The sequence below is a fragment of the Diceros bicornis genome, chromosome X, assembly GCF_020826845.1.
Source record: "Diceros bicornis minor isolate mBicDic1 chromosome X, mDicBic1.mat.cur, whole genome shotgun sequence".
NCBI classification, from domain to species: domain Eukaryota; kingdom Metazoa; phylum Chordata; class Mammalia; order Perissodactyla; family Rhinocerotidae; genus Diceros; species Diceros bicornis.
The window spans coordinates 124,458,362-124,478,985 of record NC_080781.1 but is presented as its reverse complement, the minus strand read 5'-3'; the positions used below and the strand labels follow the sequence as shown (position 1 = coordinate 124,478,985).

Here is a 20,624-nt window from a genome sequence, read left to right as displayed (position 1 = left end):
TTCAGAGTTGCTGCACCAATTTACATTCCCACCAACAGTGCACAAGTGTTCCCTTTTCTCCACATCCTCGCCAACACTTGTTATTTCTTGTCTTTTTGATAATAGCCATTCTAACAGGTGTGAGGTGATAGCTCATTGTGGTTTTCATTTGCATTTCCCTGATGATTAGTGATGTCAAGCACCTTTTCATGTATGTGTTGGTGATCTGTATGTCTTCTTTGCAAAAATATCTGTTCAGATCCTCTGCCCCTTTTTTAATAGGATTGTCTGATTTTTTTTGCTGAGTTGTATGAGTTCTTCATATATTTGGGATATTAGCCCCTTATCAGATATATGAGTTGGAAATATTTTCTACCATTCAGTTGTCTTTTCATTTTGTTGATGGTTTCCATTGCTGTGCAGAAGTTTTTTAATTTGATATAGTCCCACTTTTTTATTTTTGCTTTTGTTGCCTTTGCTTTTGGAGTCAGATCCAAAAAGTGATCACCAAGACCTATGTCAAGGAGCTTATCACTTATATTTTCTTTTAGGAATTTTATCATTTCAGATCTTATTTTCAAATCTTTGATCCATTTTGATTTAATTTTTGTATATGGTGTAAGATAGTGGTCCAGTTTCACTCTTTTGCAGGTGGCTGTCCATTTTTCCCATTTATTGAAGAGACTGTCTTTTCCCCATTGTATGTTCTTGGCTCCTTTGTTATAAATTAATTGACCATATATGTGTGGGTTTATTTCTGGGCTCTCTATTCTGTTCCATTGATCTATGTGTCTATTTTTATGCCAATATTATACTATTTTGATTACTACAGCTTTGTAATATAGTTTGAAATAAGGGAGCATGATGCCTCCAGCTTTGTTTTTCTTTCTCAAGATCGCTTTGGCTATTCTGGGTCTTTTATGGTTCCATACAAATTTTAGGATTGTTTGTTCTATTTCTGTGAAAAATGCCATTGAAATTTTGATAGGGATTGCATTAAATCTGTATATTGCTTTGGGTAGTATGGACATTTTAACAATATTAATTTTTCCAATCCATGGGCATGAAATATCTTTCCACTTATTTGTGTCTTTTTCAATTTCTTTCATCAATATCTTACAGTTTTCAGTGTACACATCTTTCAGCTCCTTGGTTAAATTTATTCCAAGGTATTTTATTCTTTTTGATGCAATTGTAAATGGAATTGTTTTCTTTTTTTTTTAATAATTTTATTTATTTATTTTTTTCCCCCAAAGCCCCAGTAGATAGTTGTATATCGTAGCTGCACATGCTTCTAGTTGCTGTATGTGGGACGCGGCCTCAGCATGGCTGGAGAAGCCGTGCGTCGGTGCGCACCCGGGATCCAAACCCGGGCCGCCAGCAGCGGAGCGCACGCGCACTTAATCGCTAAGCCACGGGGTCGGCCCAATGAAATTGTTTTCTTAATTTCTCTTTCTGCTAGTTTGTTATTAGTGTATAGAAATGTAACAGATTTTAGTAAATTGATTTGCTTTCTGCAACTTTACTGAATTTGCTTATTAGTTCTAAAAAAAACCCCTGTATTTTCTAAAACAAAAGACTATAGTGAGAATAGTAGTATTGTTTTTCATTTTTGCAAATGTCTTTAGTGTCTGGCTTAATAGAAGACAGCCAGATTCTCATACTTGCTTCTGCATTCAATCTGTTGTGATATCACATGTCACGTAGCCTCTGGAGTACTGTACACCCAGGAGAAAATGAGAGTGAAAAAGGCACATAATATCTTGATATTCTTAGGCAAATTGTTTTGATCCTGTGAATGCACTAAATGGGTCTCAGGGGCCCCCAGGAGTTCTCAAACCAAACTTTGAGAACCACTTGACTAGAAGGTTAACGTAGACTGTTTTTGTTTGTTTGTTTTTTTTTTTTTGGTGAGGAAGATCAGTCCTGAGCTAACATCCATACCAATTCTCCTCTTTTTGCTGAGGAAGACTGGCCCTGAGCTAACATCCGTGCCCATCTTCCTCCACTTTATATGGGACACCACCACAGCATGGCCTGACAAGTGGTGCGTCGGTGCATGCCCGGGATCTGAACCCAGGCCACCAGCAGCAGACTGCTCTCACTTAACTGCTGCACCACAGGGTCAGCCCCTAGATTGTTAACCATGAACATAACGAGATATTTGGGAGATAAAACTGATAGGATTTGATTTGATTGATGGAGTATATCGGAGGATGAGGGAGAGGGAATTGTCATGGCTGACTCATGGGTTTCTGCCTTGAACAACTGGATGGTTGGCGGAGCCGTTCACTGAGCCATGGCACATTGGAAGAGGACCAAGTTTAGGAGTGATAGAGAGTGATCAGGAGGCTTTTTGGGAACTTGTTATACTTGAGGAGACTCTGAGAGTTACAAATGGAGATATCAAGCACACAGCTGAATATATAGCTCTGGAATGTAAATACAAATTTTGGAGTTGATGGCTTATGGGTGATAGAAGAAATCACGTGATGGGAGAGTAAGAAGGAGAAGAGAAAAGGACCCAGGGACAGTCGTTGAAAAATTTCAACAATTCGTGGTCTAGCAAAGAAGAATAAGCTGCAGAACTGCTAGAGAAGGAGCAGGCAGAGAGGTAGATGGAAAACCAGAAGAAAGTGATATTAAAATAAAAGACCTTGGAAGCCAAGGAAAGAGAGTGTTTCAAGGAGAAAGTAGTCAAGAACAAAAAAGGCCAAGTAAAATAGCAGAAAACATCTTATGCTTTTGATTTGGTGACACAGATGTCATTGGTGACATGAGAGAGAGCTATTTGGGGGGAAATGATCAGGATAAAAGCCAGACTGGAGTGAGTGGAGAATTGAGTGAGGGGTGATGAAATGGAGGTAGTGGGTAGAGATAACTCTTTCTTTTATGTGATTAATTTTTAATTACATAAGTTATATATAAATATATTTCTCTTCTTAAAAAAGTAAAACATTACAGAGAAGACTAAAATCCTCTTTGACCTCTGCCACCAATTCTGCTCTTCTCCCCCACCTTCCAGAGGTAACCATTGTTACTTGTTTGGTGTGTCCTTCCTGGCCTTTTTCTGTGTATCAACATATTATTGTTATACATAGTATAATTTTACATATACATATATGATATTTAGTATAACATGATGTAGGGAATGAACTACTTCATTATTTTAACAGATGCATTACACATATTACATACTATGAGTATATCATAATTTATTGGCATTCCTCTATTGACAGTCATTTAAATTGTTTCCATTTTTTCCCCAGTCACTAACAATTCTGCAAAAGCTGCCTTATACACACTGTCCTGGTCAACGAAGGCAACAAGAAAGGTATGGTCATTTAAATTTTAATAGACACTGCTTGCACTTTTTGTATTTTAATATATACTACCAAACTGCTCTCCCAAATGGCTGTACAAATTTTCCCTCCCACGAGCAGTGGGATTCTCCTAAGTCTACTGACTACCCATTCTCCCACACCCTCAACAACTCTTTCAAGACGTTTGGCTGTGGAGGGGAGGAAAACTCCCATGAGGTAGCTACAGGGCTATGAAAGATTGGGGGGGGTTGTATGTGAGAAGGGCTTGAGCATGTTTTAATGTGCATGAGAAAGTTCCATTTGAGAGGAGTGATTGGATATACAGGAGAAAAAAAGGATAATTACTGATATACAATTCCCAAGAAAGCAGGGGAGAATATTATCCAAAGCACAGGTAGAAGGATTGGCCTTAAATCCGAAGATGCATTATTCTTCTATTGCATGGGTTCTCTGACTTGATTGTGCATCAAAATTCCCTGGAGAGCTTGTTCAAGCACAGATTGCTGCCTCTTCCTCCACCAGTTTGTGATTCTGTAGGTCTGGAGGTGGGGTCTGCAAATTTGCATTTCTAAGAGGTTCCCAGGCAATGCCATACTGCTGTTCTGGGAAACTAATCACACTTTGGGAACTACTATCCAATGTAGCAGGAGGAAAGGAAGATAGGATGGGTGGAGATATGGGTAGATAAGTATGTTTGGTAACCAGAAAATAAGTGTATTCCTATCTAATGGCTGCTATTTTCTGTATGAAATAAGGGTTGGGGTCAAATACTGAAAGTGGGGGGGCGGGAGGGAGGTGCTGCTAGGGTAGAAGGTTAGAGAAGAGGGGAGAAGGTTTTAAAAAATGATTGCAGAAGGTAGAAGAGTGGATTGACCAAAGGTATGTAGAAAAATTACTGGGCAATATTGAAGTCTCGTTTGAGGTCTGTGATCACAAATTTTATAATAGACTCAACCTGCCAACTGTGTGACTTTTTCCAGTAGACATGGAGAAAGTAAATTATTGGTTTCACCCAAAACTGAGGTTTTGCCACCCTAGTGTCTCAAAAGACATCCAGTAGTTCATGCCAGAAATCTGACATCACTGTTGATTCCTCCCTCACTCCCCATAGCCAGTCCGTCATTGACATTAATTGCTAACACTTAATGAGCACTTACTATGCTCTAGGAAATGTTATAAATATGTTGTGTATATTAACTCATTTAATCCTGAAACTTCCTATAAGTACTATTATTATCGTTATTTTGTAAATGAGGACACTGAGGCACCGAGAAATTATGGATTTGCTCAAATTCACGCAGCTAGGAAGTGGCAGAGCCAGGTGTCAAACCAGGCATTCCAGCTCCAGGGTCCGGTTCTTAGGTAGGCTACTCTGCATTGTTTCAACTTCCTAACTTTCTGATCTGTCCCCTTTTCTCCATCCCCACAACCCCTACCCTAGTCCAAGCCATGTTAGCTCTCACTCAGAATACTGCCTTCAACTCCTAAGTGGTTTTCCAGTTTCCATGCTTGCCCCTTTATAACTCATTCTCCACACAGCTGCTGGAGTGATCTTTCCAAAATACAAATCAGCTCAAGTTTTTCTCTTCCATTAAAGCCCTTCAGTGGCTTCCCATTGTTCTTAGCATAAACCCCCAAAATCCTCGCCAGGACTTACAAGGTCCTAGGTGATTGGATACTTTCCTAACCTTCCAACTAGTTCACCTATCATCATTTTCCCTTAATCTGTATGTTCCCTATATTCACTATGTTAAATGAAGCCATAATGGCTTCATTTAAGTTCTTCAAATACATCAAATTCTTTTCCTCAGCAGGGTGTTTACACATGCTGTTTCTACTATCTAGAATGTTCTTCCTACAGTTCTTCCCATGGGTGGTTGCTTCTCATCCTTGAACTCTCAGCTTCCGTGTCACTTCCTCAGAGAGATCTTCCCGGGCTATTGTAAGTTTCCTTCCCTTGCACACACAGACTTTATTTAATTCTCTATTACTGCAACTTGTTTTCTACATAGCAGTTTTCACTATTTTTAGTTTGTTTTCTTGTTTACTTTCTCACGCATCCCCCACTAGAATGTAAGCTTCATGAGGGCAGGGACCACGTTCATTTCATTCACCATCGTATACCAGTTCCTACCATAGTAACTAACACATAGTAGGTACTCAATAAATATTTCACAAGGGAATGAGTTAATGAATTTGAGGCAGCCAAGTGATAACATCAGACAGGAAGTTGGATATGCAAGTTGAGAAGCTCAAGGGAGAGATTTGGCATAGAAATATAAATCCTGGAGTCATAGGGATATTTATTGTAATAGACACCCTGGGAATGGATGAGATTACCTAAGGAGTGAAGACAGAATGAAAAGACAAGAGGGTCTAGCAGCAAGACTGGAGAAACTCTAATATTTAGGGATCCCCTGGAAAAGAATGAGCCATCAAAGCAGTTTAAGAAAGAATGAATGCTTTTATAGTCAAATGAATCAGTCTTTTCATTCATGCCATCTGGATTTTGAGTTAGGCAGTCCTTTTGGCTCTACCTTCAAAATATATCCAGAACCCAACAACTTCTCACCACCTCCCCTGCTACCCCCTGGACCCAAGACACTATTACAATAGTCTTCTATTAGTCTCTCTGCTTTCACCCTTGATCCTTACAGCGCATCCTGGACCCAGCAGCCAATATGATCCCGTTATGAGGTAAGACAGATATGTCACTCCTCCACTCAAGGCCCTCCAGTGGCTCCTAATTTCAAGCACAGTAAAAGGTGAAGGGGAGCATAATTTGCCACCCCAATATAAATATACCCCTTTAGCATAAGGATTATGTTGAGGTGATAAGAAACAGCAGACACAGGAAAAGCTCTGAAAACTGAGTGGAAGTTACCCTTTTGTAGGAGGCATTTACATTTCTAAGGGAAATCTCCATTTGTAAGGGTGTCTCCCTCTCTGTACTAGGAAGAGAAGGATGACTAAATCTCTAGAAACTCTTATCAATGAAGAAAGCAACGACTGAAATCTGCATAACAACCTTACCCTTGTTTACTGTGCTTTTCCTGGTCACCTCCCATAACTGGCTCCCCCGCTGCCCCTCAACATCTTCCTTTGTCTTTAGATGAAGATGGTATTTAAGATGATGGCTTGGGTCATTTTGGAGGTTTTTCAGTTTTCCTAGGTCTCTCCCACGTATGTAGGAAGCGTACATGTTATTAAACTTGTTTGTTTTTCTCCTGTTAATCTGTCTTTTATTACAGGATGAGGGGTCTCAGCCAAGAACCTAGAAGGGTAGAGGGAAAATTAGTTTTTTCCTCCCTGACAAAGGCAAAGTCTTTACCATGGTCTACAAATACCTTCATGATCTGGCCCCTCTGCTACTTATCAGTCTTATCTCCTACTACTCACTCGATTTCAGCCATGCTAGCCTGCTTGTTGTTCTTAGAACGTGGCAGGTATCCTTCAGTCTTCCTGGCATGCTCTTCCCCTAGATATCCACATGGCTCACTCCCTCCTTTATCTTTGCTTCAGTGTCACCTTCTTAGTGAGGCCAACTCTGAGCAACCCTTTTAATTTTGCACCCTTCTCCCAGACCCCTGACCCTCCTCCTTACTATGCCCTCTTTCATAGCATTTTTCATCTTCAAATATACTTTATAATTTATTTATTTAGTTTATTGTTTATTGTCTATTCCTCTCCTCCTCCACTAAAATGTTAGCTCCAGGTAAGCAAGGACTTTTGTCTTTTTCTTCACTGATGTTTTCCCAGCACCTAAAACAGCCCTGGCACGTAAAAGGCACTGAATAAATATTTGCTAAGTGAATGAATGAATGGATGGATGGATGGATGGTCTTCAAGACAAGATTATAAAGGCATCTACCCATTTTCTTCTAGTACTCCAGTGGTTCTACTTTTTACATTTAAATCTTTGAGCTGAAATTTATTTTAGAGTAAAAAGTGTAGCATGAATCCACATTTTTTCCCCTTCAAATGGTTCTCGAATTATCTCCACAGAATTTATTGAAAAAATCCATCATTCCCCACCCCCCACTTGAAATGTTTCTTAAGGCGTATTTCAGCTCCTTTTAATTGAGTATTAAGTTTGGTTAAAATACATCATCTCTTTCATTACGGAGGAAGATACAGTAGAACTGTATCTTCATTCAGCCAGTTCCTACATAGATATCATTGGTTAAAAAGTTATTATTCCTTGCTTGTTGTAGCTAAGTAGGCTATCTCTGGACAGTGGCTACTTAAAGTGGTTTGGAAAGTCTCCCAATCTTTAATCACATAAAATTCTTTCCTCCCTTCCTCCTTCTTGCTTCATACCAGATAACATTTTTAGAACACGTGGCAGGATATCTTTCTGTAGTTTGGAAAACAGACACAACTGGATGCTGAGTGACCTTACATTTGCCCTTCACGTAAAAATGCAAGGTTGACAAGATAGCTTCAATTTACGCATCTCAGAGCGGATCCCTAGTTTGATGACTGAGGGTTATTTCTTAATCATTTAACTGGTTGAAGCTTTTCAAACTAGGGAGTGTTTTTGTTGTTTTGTTGTCTGTTTCAGTAAAAAATGTGAGCCCTTTGCAGATAAATTGGAATTTAAGACAAGGCCACCAGTATTCGCTCAATACTTACTATGCACCTGTCTCGTACTAAGTACCATGGAGGATAAAAAGAGCTTGCAAGTAATTCAGCCAACATTTATTTAGCATTGATTATATTCCAAAGATACCTAGTGGTGAAGTAATACTGCTGACTCAGTCTATCACTCAATCATTGAGATGGCATCTGGAGAGAAACAACGGGTCAAGGGAAAAATTATAGTAATGAGAAAATATAACTCTATTTAATGATAATCCAAAAGAGTAAACAGAAAGAAAGAAGGAAAGGGAAAAATCTGGAAGATCCATGAGGAGGAGGGATGGGATTCTGAGATTAGTTTTAGGCAGTGTGAGACCTGTTTATCCAACTGCCTGTTGGCCAGAGTCCCTCACACTCAGCTTGCCCACGGTCCCTTCTCTCCCAGATTACATCACATCCCTGTTTCCTGCCCCTCCTCCCCCATACAGTCTCCAGACTGCAGCCACAGTGATCTCTCTAACATGAAATCTGATTACCTTGCTCCACCTCTTAAAAAGGCTCCCCTCTCCACTGCCCTCTGATCTAGTCAGTAGGCCCTCTGCCTCCCTCTCCAGCTTCTTCCTTTGTCCTCTCTGTCCTGACTCTGTGCTATAGCCATTATGATCCTTTCCTACAATTCCCTCACCTAGCCATCCCCTACCCCCTCCCTCTCTCTTCTGGTCCTTGGAAGTGCTGTTCCCCGTGTCTAGAGCACTCTACTTCCCCCTCTCCCACATTCCTGGGCATTAACTGCAAAGACTAGAGTGATCAGGTCCACAGGGGTGCACATTTCCTTCTTGAGACCCAGGGGGACAGGGACATCTATTGTAGAGTACGCCCTGTTCTGCCGTAGACTAGGGGAGGCCTGGCTTAGTCTCAGAGCCTAGGGAAGGTCCTGTAGTCCTTCTGTCTGCATCTGAGACAGCACAGCGCAAGAGGGTGCCTGCTGGCCCAGGGAGAGGGAGTTCTCCTAGTTCCACCTGGGGGTGCGGAGTGTTTGCTGAGCTTGGCATTTAAGTGGTTCTTGTCAACCTGGCCAATTCCCAACTATCACCAGAGCCAATAATTTACATAACACATTCTGAAGGCAAGTGGACATGACTTTTGCTTTACTGTCATTATTTGGCTGGGGGAAAAAAACACAAGAACAAATATTCTTGTCTAAGTGTGTACTAGTATCATGCAGAGCTGGTTCCAAAGCTTCTTGGGGATTTTACCCACGACCTGAACATCATTTATTACCACCCGCCTTGCATATACCATAATTCACCATGGGCAGAGTAATTGTAACTGTGAAGAAGAAAAGTGACAATTGTCCATAAATTCTACCTCCCCCCAAATAAACTGGTAACATTTTAGCATATTTCCTGATAGTTATTTTCTCTCCATATATATATATATATATATATATATTTTTTTTTTTTATAGTACATATTGTGTGATCTTGGGCCTTCTTTTCTTTTCCCGTTTTATTCTGTTCTTTGGTGGTCTCATTCATTCTGATGGGTATTACCATTTCTAAAGCAACAACTTAGCCCTGATCTCCGCTCTGAGCATCAGATTTCTCCACCCCCCACAACCCAAACTCGCTCTTTTGCAACCATTTTGGTAAATGGCCATCACCTACTAATGTCAGATACTTACAGTCATCCATAATGACTTCCTGTTTCCTCAATTCCACCCCAGGCCTTGTGCATCTGATTCATTAGCATATCCTGTCCTTGCTACCTGCCACACACGCCTAGCCATTGTTCCTTCCTCCCCATGGCCACTGCCACAACCCTAATTCAAGTCACCATCCTCTCTCTCCTGGTCTGTTCTCACAGCCCCATTCGTGTCCCTGCTTCCACCCTTAATCCCCTGCAATCTTTTAACCGGTTCAAAGGATCTGCCTACCTTGGCTCCCTTATTTTATGCCCATTAAATTCCTGTCACACTGGATCTCTTTCTGTTCCTTGAAACGTGCAAGCTCTTTCCCTCCATTTTGTGCTTAGTGCTCTCTTCTCTTCCTGGAAAGCTTTCCCACGGCTGGTTTCTTTTCTCCTTTCAGATCTGATCTCCAAAGTCACCTCTTCACATAGGCCCTCCATGATGTCTTAATCAAACTTGGTCTCCCAAATATTGTCCATCAAAGCACCTAGTTTACTTCCCCCTTGACACTAATAACAGCATGCAGTTGTTTTATTTGTTAATTGCATTTAATTTTTTTCTTTAGTTTTTAAAAAAACTGGAAATATTTACATTTTTGTAATCTTTCCCAAGTAGGATTGGCGGATAAAATACAGAATTCCCGGTTAAATTTGAATTTCAGATAAACAACGAGTAAGATTTTTGCATATGATAATGGGACATACTTATAAGGAACAGATTGTTTTCTGAAATTCAAACCTAACTGGGCGTCCTGTATTTTTATTTGCTAAATCTTGCCCTTGTCTCGCTTGTTCTGGGTTGTATCCTCGCGGCCATTTAAGAGCTGTTCAGTAATTGTCGTATATGAAGGAACCGTCTACCGCTTTGGACGTGTTTTTCCCACTTGGTATTTATTTATCAGAATTTCCCCCATTCAATAAAAACTCTTGTTAAAGACAATTTGAAAAGAGTTTATTTTATTAAACTTGTTTTCCATTTCCTCAAAATTGGCATAATAGGAATATCTACCCTCATCATGTTGTTTTGAGAATTAAATGAGTTAATAGGTGTAAAGTTTAGCACCGTGCCCGGCCCACTAGAACACACAATAAATTTCAGTTCTTTATTAAATGCAGCCCGTGAACCATTTTAGCGGAAAGCAAAAACGCGGGTTTGTGGGGCACGGGTGGGGGCTGGGAAAACGGTTAGAACGGGCGCCGTCCAGAACCACAGGGCCCGGGAAAATGGGAGGAGCGAAGAGTTAGTGACAGAGGAGGCAGCCAATGGGGAGGCTGGGAACCGCTCCCCCTCCCTTTGCGTTTCAAATTCTAAGCTCCGTTTCCATCCGGGTCCTTCAGCCTCGTTCCCGGGCAGTATAAAGTTTGCTGTCTCCTTTGTTCGCCCTCGTTGCGCAGTAGTGCCAGCGGCTTCCTTCTTCCGTGTTCGGACCCGGCAGCCTCCCTCGTGCCGAGCTACTAGGAAGCCCCTGTCGGCGAGCTCGTAGGGGCTTGAAAGCGTCGTCCCCGCTCCGGTACGTGTATCCTCTCCTGACTCCGCTTTCCGTCCGCTCTCGCCACGTTAGAACTTGGGATTAGCTCCCGGGAGATGGGGGTGGCGGGCGCCATTTTAAGAACCCAAAGGTGCCGAGCTATTTAGATAAAGCTGAGAGTGTCGAAGGAAGGCAAATGTAGGCATTCCGTTTCGTTGTGTGCTTCTCGAGAAAGTTTGCCTGTCGCCTGCGGGGGTGGTGGCGGAGGTCGGGGCTGGAGCGGGACGAGGCGAGACCGCGGGACCTGCATTGGGCTGGCGCTGCCGACGGGCACGTGCACTCGTACGTGGGAGCCCTGTTCGTTGGCGGCCTTGGAGAGGAAGCCTTTTGCATTTTCCGAGCCGCTGCTATTAAAAGTTACTCCCTTGACCGGTGTCGCTTGTTCTGGGCTGAATCCAAGTGTCGCCATTTTGTGTTTTCCACGCGGCTTTTAATGACGGGTTTTAATTGGGTTCTGCTGCAGTCCTGGGCTGCTGTTACAGTGTACCCTTCCACATTCCGTTATTTAGTATCAAATGATTTGACACTTTTTATCAATCGGTAACCTTTTCTGCGGGGTAGTTGGATGAAGGGGAGGCGTAACTTGGCTCAAACTTTAAATTTCTGCTTATATTTACTAGGGAATCCTAATGAGGAAAGACAAAGTTTTTGGAAGAGGGCTTGGTGTTAAAGGACCTGCGTCTGGCCCATGACCTTGAATGAGTCGATAGTCTTTAATAACCATTAGGGTAATTAGGATGTGATAATTAAATTTTTAAAAGGCAACAAATCAAGGATTAAAATTCACTTTTTCCAATGTTGAGTAGCCGTTACTTGATTGAAACTGCCAAGGTGGATTAAGGTTGAAGGCATTAAGTTAAGTTGGCCCTTTTAACCAGTTTAATGTAAACTGACCTATTCCTAAACTACTTAAATTGGTGTCCTGCTGAGGATTGGGAAAGATCACTTGATGTCTTGAGTTATTAGTGGTTTTAGTAAAACAAAAATGCGACCCATAAATACATGTGTCCGATAAACTTGAAGTTTTTCCAGGGAGGTAATACTATTCTTTTCACCAGACTCTCACCAGGGAAGGAAAATGGTTGAAGCAGATCGCCCCGGAAAGCTCTTTATTGGTGGCCTCAATACAGAAACAAATGAAAAAGCCCTTGAAGCAGTGTTTGGCAAATATGGACGAATAGTGGAAGGTGAGTTATCTAAAAGTATATTCAAGGCTATTAAAATTAAAAAGGTAAGCTATGATGAATTTGATTACATTGATCCAAAATGATAATGTATTTTGTCCTCTAAGAAGTTCTGAGCTTTCTTTTTACAGATGTACACTTTTGTTATTTTATTCGAACTAGACTAACACTTTTTTCCCCCGAAAACTTTTTTTTAGTGCTCTTGATGAAAGATCGCGAGACCAACAAATCAAGAGGATTTGCTTTTGTCACCTTTGAAAGCCCAGCAGATGCTAAGGATGCAGCCAGAGACATGAATGGAAAGGTGAGATTGCACAATGATACTGTGCTTCCTAGTGCATAAAATAGCATAATGTGTTATCCAAGTCTGGTCTAGGGCAGCCCTTGAATTTTGTTGTCTTCGAGTGCATACCTTTCCAGGATGCTCTGATCATAGATCTTTGTAATTTCAGAACCAGATTTTGTAGCCAAAGTTAGGGATTATACTCTTAAAGTGTTTCAGTTCAGAATATTAGAAACTATTTTATCTGGGATCCATAAAGTGATTCGATAACTTAGCTTTTCTTTTTGGTTATTTTTATAAGAGGTCGATAACTGTCTGGCCTTGTTTTACATTTTACTGACCAGCAGTGCAGTGGATCCACCTTATGTTTTGGTTCAAATCATCAATGTCATCCGTAAAGACTGAGTGAACATTTTGAGTAAATGAAATAGTAACATTGACTATATTTGTAGCATTTTTTCTTAGATTAATTGGTGAGCAAAACTCACCTGCGTTTTGAAGGACATATTGATGTTACAGAGCATAGTGGATCTGCAAGTTCTTTTTTTTTCCCAATGACTTAACAACAACAACCATTTATTTTCATACTTATGCTGCTGGAAATTGGCTGTGGTTTAGCTGATCCAAGTTGGACTTGGTAGGGCTCTAGTCTCCTGGTCCTGCTCAGTTCTGGTCCAGGGTCTTTATTCGGGGGCCCAAGCTGAGGGGGTGGTGGGATATCTGGAATATGCCTTTCTCTTGTCACATCAGAGGATCCTAAGAGACCAAGTCAAATCACAGAAGCACATTTAAATCATCTGCTCGCATCATTTCCTCTGACATTCTCTTGGCCCAAGTGCTTTTTAAATGTTTATGTAATTAACCATTTTGGTATTATTTAGTCCTTAGATGGAAAAGCCATCAAGGTGGAGCAAGCCACTAAACCATCATTTGAAAGTGGGAGACGTGGACCACCTCCACCTCCAAGAAGCAGAGGCCCTCCCAGAGGCCTTAGAGGTGGAAGAGGAGGAAGTGGAGGAACCAGGGGACCTCCATCACGTGGAGGGCACATGGGTAATAACTTGGGTCTACTTCAGGCTTGGTGTATAAGTTAGGAACTGCAAAGCCACACCAATGGGGGTTTTTGGTTAAGTCCTTGTTTATAGGCTCCAGCTTTTGAAGTTGAGAACACTTATCTACCAAAGTTATTGTGACTTAAAAGGAAAACAGAAGGCCTCCTAAGATAAATTGCAGGTTTTAAACCATGGACAATATACTGTTCCTTATCCAGGTAGTTCATCCTGTAGGAACAAAACCCTTGCAAAAATTTTTGATAGGCATAGGCATTGGGCATATGAAAGTAAATCACGTTTTCCTTTGAAGTAACTTTTAAGACTACTTCAGTTTTATTTTATTAGTCTGTATAGACTTATCATGCTCAGTCTCGTACAAGTGAAAACTAAAACAGAATTCCCCAACTAAACAAGTGGTCTTATTTTTGATCAAGCAAAGAAAACTTTTATGGCCTTTTCTTGGTTCTTGTGAGTTTTCACGTTTTTCTTTTTTCTTCTAATGTAGATGATGGTGGCTATTCCATGAATTTTAACATGAGTTCTTCCAGGGGACCACTTCCAGTAAAAAGAGGACCGCCACCTCGAAGTGGGGGTCCTCCTCCTAAAAGATCTGCCCCTTCAGGACCAGTTCGCAGCAGCAGTGGAATGGGAGGAAGAGGTAAGTGTTCCAATCTATCCTACCACCATAGCACAAGAAAGGATTTCGAGGCGAATCTAAAAATGATGGGTAAAAGTGACTCATGGACTCAGGTGATCTAGGTACATGCAGTTAAGTAGCACTGAAAATAATTTGGCTGTGAATTGAAAATTTTAGAGAAGAAAATTGCTTGATTTAGCTCCATATTGTCATATTAAATCATTACTCTTCATTGCCTGAATGTAAGTTCACATTTTTTCCCTTTGGGTGTATTTTAAAAATGATTATGTTTCTTTTAGCTCCTGTGTCACGTGGAAGAGATAGTTATGGAGGCCCACCTCGAAGGGAACCCCTTCCCTCTCGTAGAGATGTTTATTTGTCCCCAAGAGATGATGGATATTCTACTAAAGACAGGTAACAGAAAAGTGTAGTAGCTTTTGTCTCAATAATTAAGATTGAAGGAGAGCTCATCAAAAGCATGACCCAAGTTACTTTTGTTTTGCTAGCTATTCAAGCAGAGATTACCCAAGTTCTCGTGATACAAGAGATTATGCACCACCACCAAGAGATTATACTTACCGTGATTATGGTCATTCTAGTTCACGTGATGACTATCCATCAAGAGGCTATAGGTAAGTTTCTTTACTGCTATGGCTTCATGTAAAAAAAACAAATTGCTGTAAAAATCGATGCCTCGGGATTTACATGTTTGTCTCTTTACTCTAGTGATAGAGATGGCTATGGTCGTGATCGTGACTATTCAGATCATCCAAGTGGAGGTTCCTACAGAGATTCATATGAGAGTTATGGTAAGATATTGGTTGAGGGTCTTTGAATATCACCAGCTTGAGTTTTTAGGTTCATGAGCCAGTTTATTAGGCTGTGTGGTGCTTGCTTTTAAAGGGATGTTCGCTTGCTTTTAAGGGGGTAACTTGATCAGCTGGGCTGTTCCTAGTTTTGTGAGGGGCTTTTGTTTTTTCTAAGTTTTTTTTTTTTTGAGGCTGTTTGCTTGCTTTGGAGGGGATTTTGCTTGCTTAAATTGGCAGCCTTATGTGTTTTCCCCCAACAGTGAAAATACAATTTAAAAATTTTATTAACAAGATCAAATGTTTACCATTGCAATATGAAGGAAAGTCTACAGTTCAAAATTGCAACTTATCACTGGAAAGTGGCTGAGTGTCTACTATAAAATAACAAGCTGTCTGGAATATCCTCTTGAAATACACACCGTCTTCAGTCTTTTCAAACAAACATTAAAACCCATCCATTTCCGTATCTCAGCAGATGAGCAAATCCCTGTAATGGCCAGCAATGGCAGTTTAAAACCTTCCAGTTGAGAAAGTAAACGTTTAATACAAGAATTCTGTAAATTCAGATTTAAATGTTGTATATATACAATTTATAGTGTTGCCATATTACCTGACCATTGACCCTGCAGGTAACTCACGTAGTGCTCCACCTACACGAGGGCCCCCGCCATCTTATGGTGGAAGCAGTCGCTATGATGATTACAGCAGCTCACGTGACGGATATGGTGGAAGTCGAGACAGTTACTCAAGCAGCCGAAGTGATCTCTACTCAAGTGGTCGTGATCGGGTTGGCAGACAAGAAAGAGGGCTTCCCCCTTCTATGGAAAGGGGGTACCCTCCTCCACGTGATTCCTACAGCAGTTCAAGCCGCGGAGCACCAAGAGGTGGTGGCCGTGGAGGAAGCCGATCTGATAGAGGGGGAGGCAGAAGCAGATATTAAAAACAAACAAAACTTTGGACCAAAATCCCTGTTCAAAGAAACAAACAAAAAGTGGAACCTATTCTGTCATAACTACCCAAGGACTACTAAAAGGAAAAATTGTGTTATCTTTTTTAAATTTCCTGTTAAGTTCCCCTTCCATAATTTTTATGTTCTTGTGAGGAAAAAAGTAAAACATGTTTAATCTTATTTGATTTTATGACATTGCTTTCAACAAGCAAATGTTAAATGTGTTAAGACTTTACTTGTGTACTAGTGTTGTAATTTTCCAAGTAAAAGTGTCCCTAAAGGCCACTTCCTATCTGATTTTTCCCAGTAAATGAGGCAAGCAATTCTTAAGATCTTCCACAAACATCTAGCCATCTAAAATGGAGAGATGACTCTTTCTGCCTATATAAACAAGCTAGCTCTATATAGAGGGTGGTCGGGGTATGCTACTCTTAGGATTTCAGAGTATCTTCAAACTGAAATCTCAATGTTCTCAGTATGAAAAAGCTGAGATCAGATGCTTATGTAAGGAAAGTGCTATTCGCCCAGTAAACCCAAAACAAGTGGATAATGCTGGCCATATTTTGCCTTTCTGACATTTCCTTGGGAATCTACAAGAACCTCCCCTTTCCCCCTCCCCCGATAAGACCATTTAAGTGTGTGTTAAGCAACTACACAATACTAAATAAAAAGTTTGGCCAAAACCAACCATGAAGCTGCAAACGATGCTTGCTCTTACTGTTTCAAATTTTTGCAACTCTGTAGTGTCTCACTTTTAAGGAACAGCTTGATTGCAAAGGAGAAAATAGATAAGCAATGAAGTTATCTCCAACTTCTCAAAGGCTTATGACTTCTAAAAAGTGAATCTATCAGCATTCCACATCAGATTTAAAGCATCAAATGCCTGTGAAACAGCAAAGATGGTAAGCAAAGCAAACTAGTTTTTCCGTCTAAGTCGAAATTGAACACTTAAACCTTCCTCATAGTACAGTGAAACATACTGTACCTCATGGCAATGGAAATGCTTTCTAGATTAAAAAAAACTTTTGGAAAAGCAAAGTGTTCGATAGCATTAGAAGTCCTCCAAATTCAACACTTGGATTTTTTTTTAAAGCATGTATGACACTTAAAGGCCTTAATAATACAGCTGTTGTTTACCAATAGCGATCTGGGGCTTGGGAGGGGGTATCTTTTTTTTTTTAAGTCTATTTTTGATGAAGACCTTTAAACATGCTTCATATGTTTTAACATTTTTCAAATTATTCTTTAGTCAATATAGGAAATGGCTTAAGTTTGGGGTCCCCCTCTCTCTACCCCTGTAAGCCATTGCAAACTTGACATTTAGTTGGATGCCTGACTTGTTTTTAGTTCTATGAAACTACACTGTATGGAGAAAATCTATTGCAAGTGGTCTTTAAAAAGCAAAACCTGAGGCAGCATGACCCAGGTCCAGCCATGAAGTTGAAAAAGATGCTCTTGAATATAGTAAACTTGAAGACCTCCAACTAAAAATCCTTACCCTGCACTTATTCCTTCAAATAAGTTTTGTCCGTTCAACTTATGGATTTAACATGGCAGTGCACCATTGGAACAGAGTGAGAGTCCATAAGCCATGCAACTTAACCATTTAAGCCATTCCAGTCCATCCCAAGCCAGTGACTCTTCCACCACTTAAGAGAAGTAGTAGAACATGAAATAACGTTAAGCTGCAAGTCTGAACTTGCCTTTTCTTTCTGGGAAAGAGGGCAGTTATAGGCAAGTTATGAAGAATTTCCTTAAGAGAGATAACTAGTTACCTATTTAATTTTTACAGGTTGAGGATTTTGGTCATTATGGTCATGGAGTGCTGATTTATTCACACTAGATAAAGCTGCCAACTAAAAGATCAAATGCTAAGGTAAGTTTTGAAAGCAGTGGCCTTTATGCATTTAAATACTGGAGCTTTGCCACTTTGCATAGCTGTGATACTGGCAAGTTATCTGTAAAAGGATAGTTACAAGGGTAAAGTTAAGGGCTGTAATGTGTAGGGTGAGGTTATTTTAAATGTAGCTATATTCCCATTAGTGGCTCAGTCCTGCAGTATTCTTAGCTTTTTTGAAAGTATAAAGCTTGCCAATGCTTTTTCTTGGTAAGCAGCTGTTGACTGTAGCTGTACAGTTACGCTTTTGGTATGTGAGCAAAGTTGAATGAGGTTCAGACTTGGCTCCTGTGTCTTGTGTAAAAGGTTTGCACAGCCACGTACCAATTCACGAAAGAGAATAGATGCAGCTGCTACTAAGTTCCCAGTTTGAATAACAACTTGACTGGTATAATGATAACATAGTTGCATCGTCTTAATGTTACGAAAGGGATGCTTACAGGAATTGTAACAGGTGTTTGTGGTTGCTTTTTAGGGCTTGGAATTTTAAAGCAAATGTTTTGTTGCCTGTTAAAAGCAACAAAATATATATATATATATTTAAAGAATAGGTAAGAGGAGGGGTAATTTCCAGTATAAAACTGTCTTGTGACCTGATCACATGCTTTTCATTTTTACAGAGTTGTTGAAGCAGAAGAATGCTGATTGTTGATAAGGCACGACAGTTGCATAAGCAGTACTCGTCAGAGTTGGTTTGGTGCAGGCACTAGATTTTTGCCTTCAAGGGTTCCTGTGGATCTGAGGAAGGCATCAACGTTGGTTAGCACTCTTAACTAGGGAGTGGTAGTTACTTAAGTAACTGACCAGATGGAGAAAGGGGGAGCAACTAAAGGACATTGGTAAGTGGAGGTAGTCAGGAAGTTCTTGTGGTTCTTTATGTAGATTTACAGCTCTGGCTTTCATTTTGTCTAGCTCAAGTCATAGGGACAACTCTGCAACTTAGAACTTCCTAATTATCACTGACTGTCAGAAAGTTGCATTAGAAAACTGAAAGGCATAAGTGGTAACTCTTTATCCAGTGAAGTGTCTGTTTTTCAGCAAGTGAAACATTTTTTGGTGTTTATCCAGAAGTAGGATTTACTCTTTAAGCAAAACAAAAGGCAAGGATAATATCTAGAAACTAAAGTAACTGGAAACATAGCACACTTTAAAAACTGGAAACAAAATTGGGCCACTTGGCTTTTTTTTTTTTTTTAACTGTATTGTTTTGTAACTACTCCCACGTCCTTTCTTGGAAACAAATTAATATACAACTGGAGACAGTAGTAGAAAAGCTAATGTTCTCAAAGGAAACAGATTTGAGTTGTTGGGTTAGAAGAACCAACTCAACTTCTGAGAATTTTTGTATAGTAGATATCAGTACTATCAATCATGTTTAACATTTGCAATTGTGGAAACTAATCCCGAGATTTTAACCCTCATTTAATCATAGACCATAGGGATATGGACCAAATTTAAAGAGCTGTTGCACTTACATAGCTGTCTTCCTCAATACTTGTATAATCTAAATTACTTGAGTTTATACTTCTGAGGGCCATTTGGCACCTGAGATTTAATTTAGATATCTTGAAGATAGTGTAGACAAGAGATATTAATCATAGTAAATATGAATACTAAATTCATATTAAGAAATGTGCTTAAATGACCAGACAGCTGTTTAGCAAATAGTTTACTGACCCAGCAGACTTAATTCTGCTCCCATTGGAAAAAGAATCAGTCTTGATTCTTCTGGCTTTATACTGGTTGTAAAAGATAGTGCTAAAATGTTCTCCTTGTTTAACTGGTAGTTGACTATAGTACAACTTAGGTATTACAGATTGCTTTTCTCTTTTTGGAATGTTTTGTATTTGAAATTTAATAAAACTTAACACACATCTTTTTGTGGCCCTGGTTTCTTTTTTACTCTTTGGTGATAAGGAATTTATTTAGGCTTTTAAATATGATCTGCACATCTCCCCCTCCCTCAGATTAGTTCTCATATGCTGTGGCACTTGAGCAGTTGCCAGGGAACATAGTCACTGGGGTGGCCTGTTCTGTGACAAGGCCTCCTTTGTAGGGGAGTGAGCTTCAGGTAGGCACCAAGGTAATTCAGAAATAAAATGGGAGCAATAACACCAAAGATGTACTGGAGTGCTTGTACTATTTCCTGCTTAACTTTTGGGAGAAACAGGTCAGTGAACAGCTCGGTTTCGCAGTGATTCCCACTTTGGACCAAGTCTGCCAGTGGTGCTGTTAAACCAGCAGCGCTTGACTAGTGTGCTTCTCGATTGGCAACTTTGTTTCTCTGCCTTATCTCCTGTTCTCTAGATATCTGAACCCCAGGTTCCTTTGCACTGTCCTTTATTCAAGGGAAAACACTGCGTGTCTGGAGTAGAAGACCATGAGTGGTGAAGCACTGTGCCTGAGGGATTTGGGGCATAAGTTTTATAGAGCGTTAGAAGAAGCAATGCAGAAACGGGGCATGATTGGCTACAAGGTTCTATTTTCTAGGGTAAAGTGAGCTAGCTAAAGCTGAGTTGGAGAATTGTGATTGGTGTACGGTTTCCTTGACAGGTGCTTCCCTGTAAGAGCAGGCTGACTTAGGTTTATCTTTGTGACATGGGCCAGGCCACTGGGGTAGCCTCCGTTTTTGTGGGTCCTAATATATACATTAACTTACTCAGTACCTAAAACAGTATATTGAGCTTGGCCAGTTGAACAGAACTCATCACGT

General features: G+C 40.3%; 1 protein-coding gene and 1 non-coding gene across 3 annotated transcripts; both read left to right on the top strand.

Moving 5' to 3' along the window:
• The first annotated feature begins 10,962 nt into the window (after positions 1 to 10,962).
• RBMX (RNA binding motif protein X-linked) lies at positions 10,963 to 16,701 on the top strand. 2 transcript variants are annotated; one of them, XM_058536845.1, is made up of 9 exons: positions 10,963 to 11,082; positions 12,133 to 12,287; positions 12,482 to 12,588; positions 13,449 to 13,620; positions 14,125 to 14,277; positions 14,556 to 14,670; positions 14,763 to 14,888; positions 14,983 to 15,065; positions 15,695 to 16,701. In XM_058536845.1, the coding sequence occupies exons 2-9, from the start codon at positions 12,179 to 12,181 to the stop codon at positions 16,003 to 16,005; spliced, it is 1,176 nt and encodes a 391-aa protein (XP_058392828.1). In that variant the 5' UTR covers positions 10,963 to 11,082; positions 12,133 to 12,178; the 3' UTR covers positions 16,006 to 16,701. The 2 variants fall into 2 exon arrangements, with proteins under 2 accessions (XP_058392828.1, XP_058392826.1); XM_058536843.1 differs by having other exon boundaries at positions 10,964 to 11,082; positions 12,159 to 12,287.
• LOC131401543 (small nucleolar RNA SNORD61) lies at positions 12,336 to 12,404 on the top strand. Its single transcript, XR_009217737.1, has one exon. It is a non-coding gene; the product is annotated as a small nucleolar RNA SNORD61 (small nucleolar RNA).
• Positions 16,702 to 20,624: the final 3,923 nt, after the last annotated feature.

Coding starts and splice junctions, on each gene's coding strand:
- RBMX (XM_058536845.1), top strand. CDS start 12,179: ATGGTTGAAGCAGATCGCCCCGGAAAGCTCTTTATTGGTGGCCTCAAT. Junction 12,589..13,448: donor CCAGAGACATGAATGGAAAG/GTGAGATTGCAC, acceptor GGTATTATTTAG/TCCTTAGATGGAAAAGCCAT. Junction 14,278..14,555: donor CAGTGGAATGGGAGGAAGAG/GTAAGTGTTCCA, acceptor TGTTTCTTTTAG/CTCCTGTGTCACGTGGAAGA.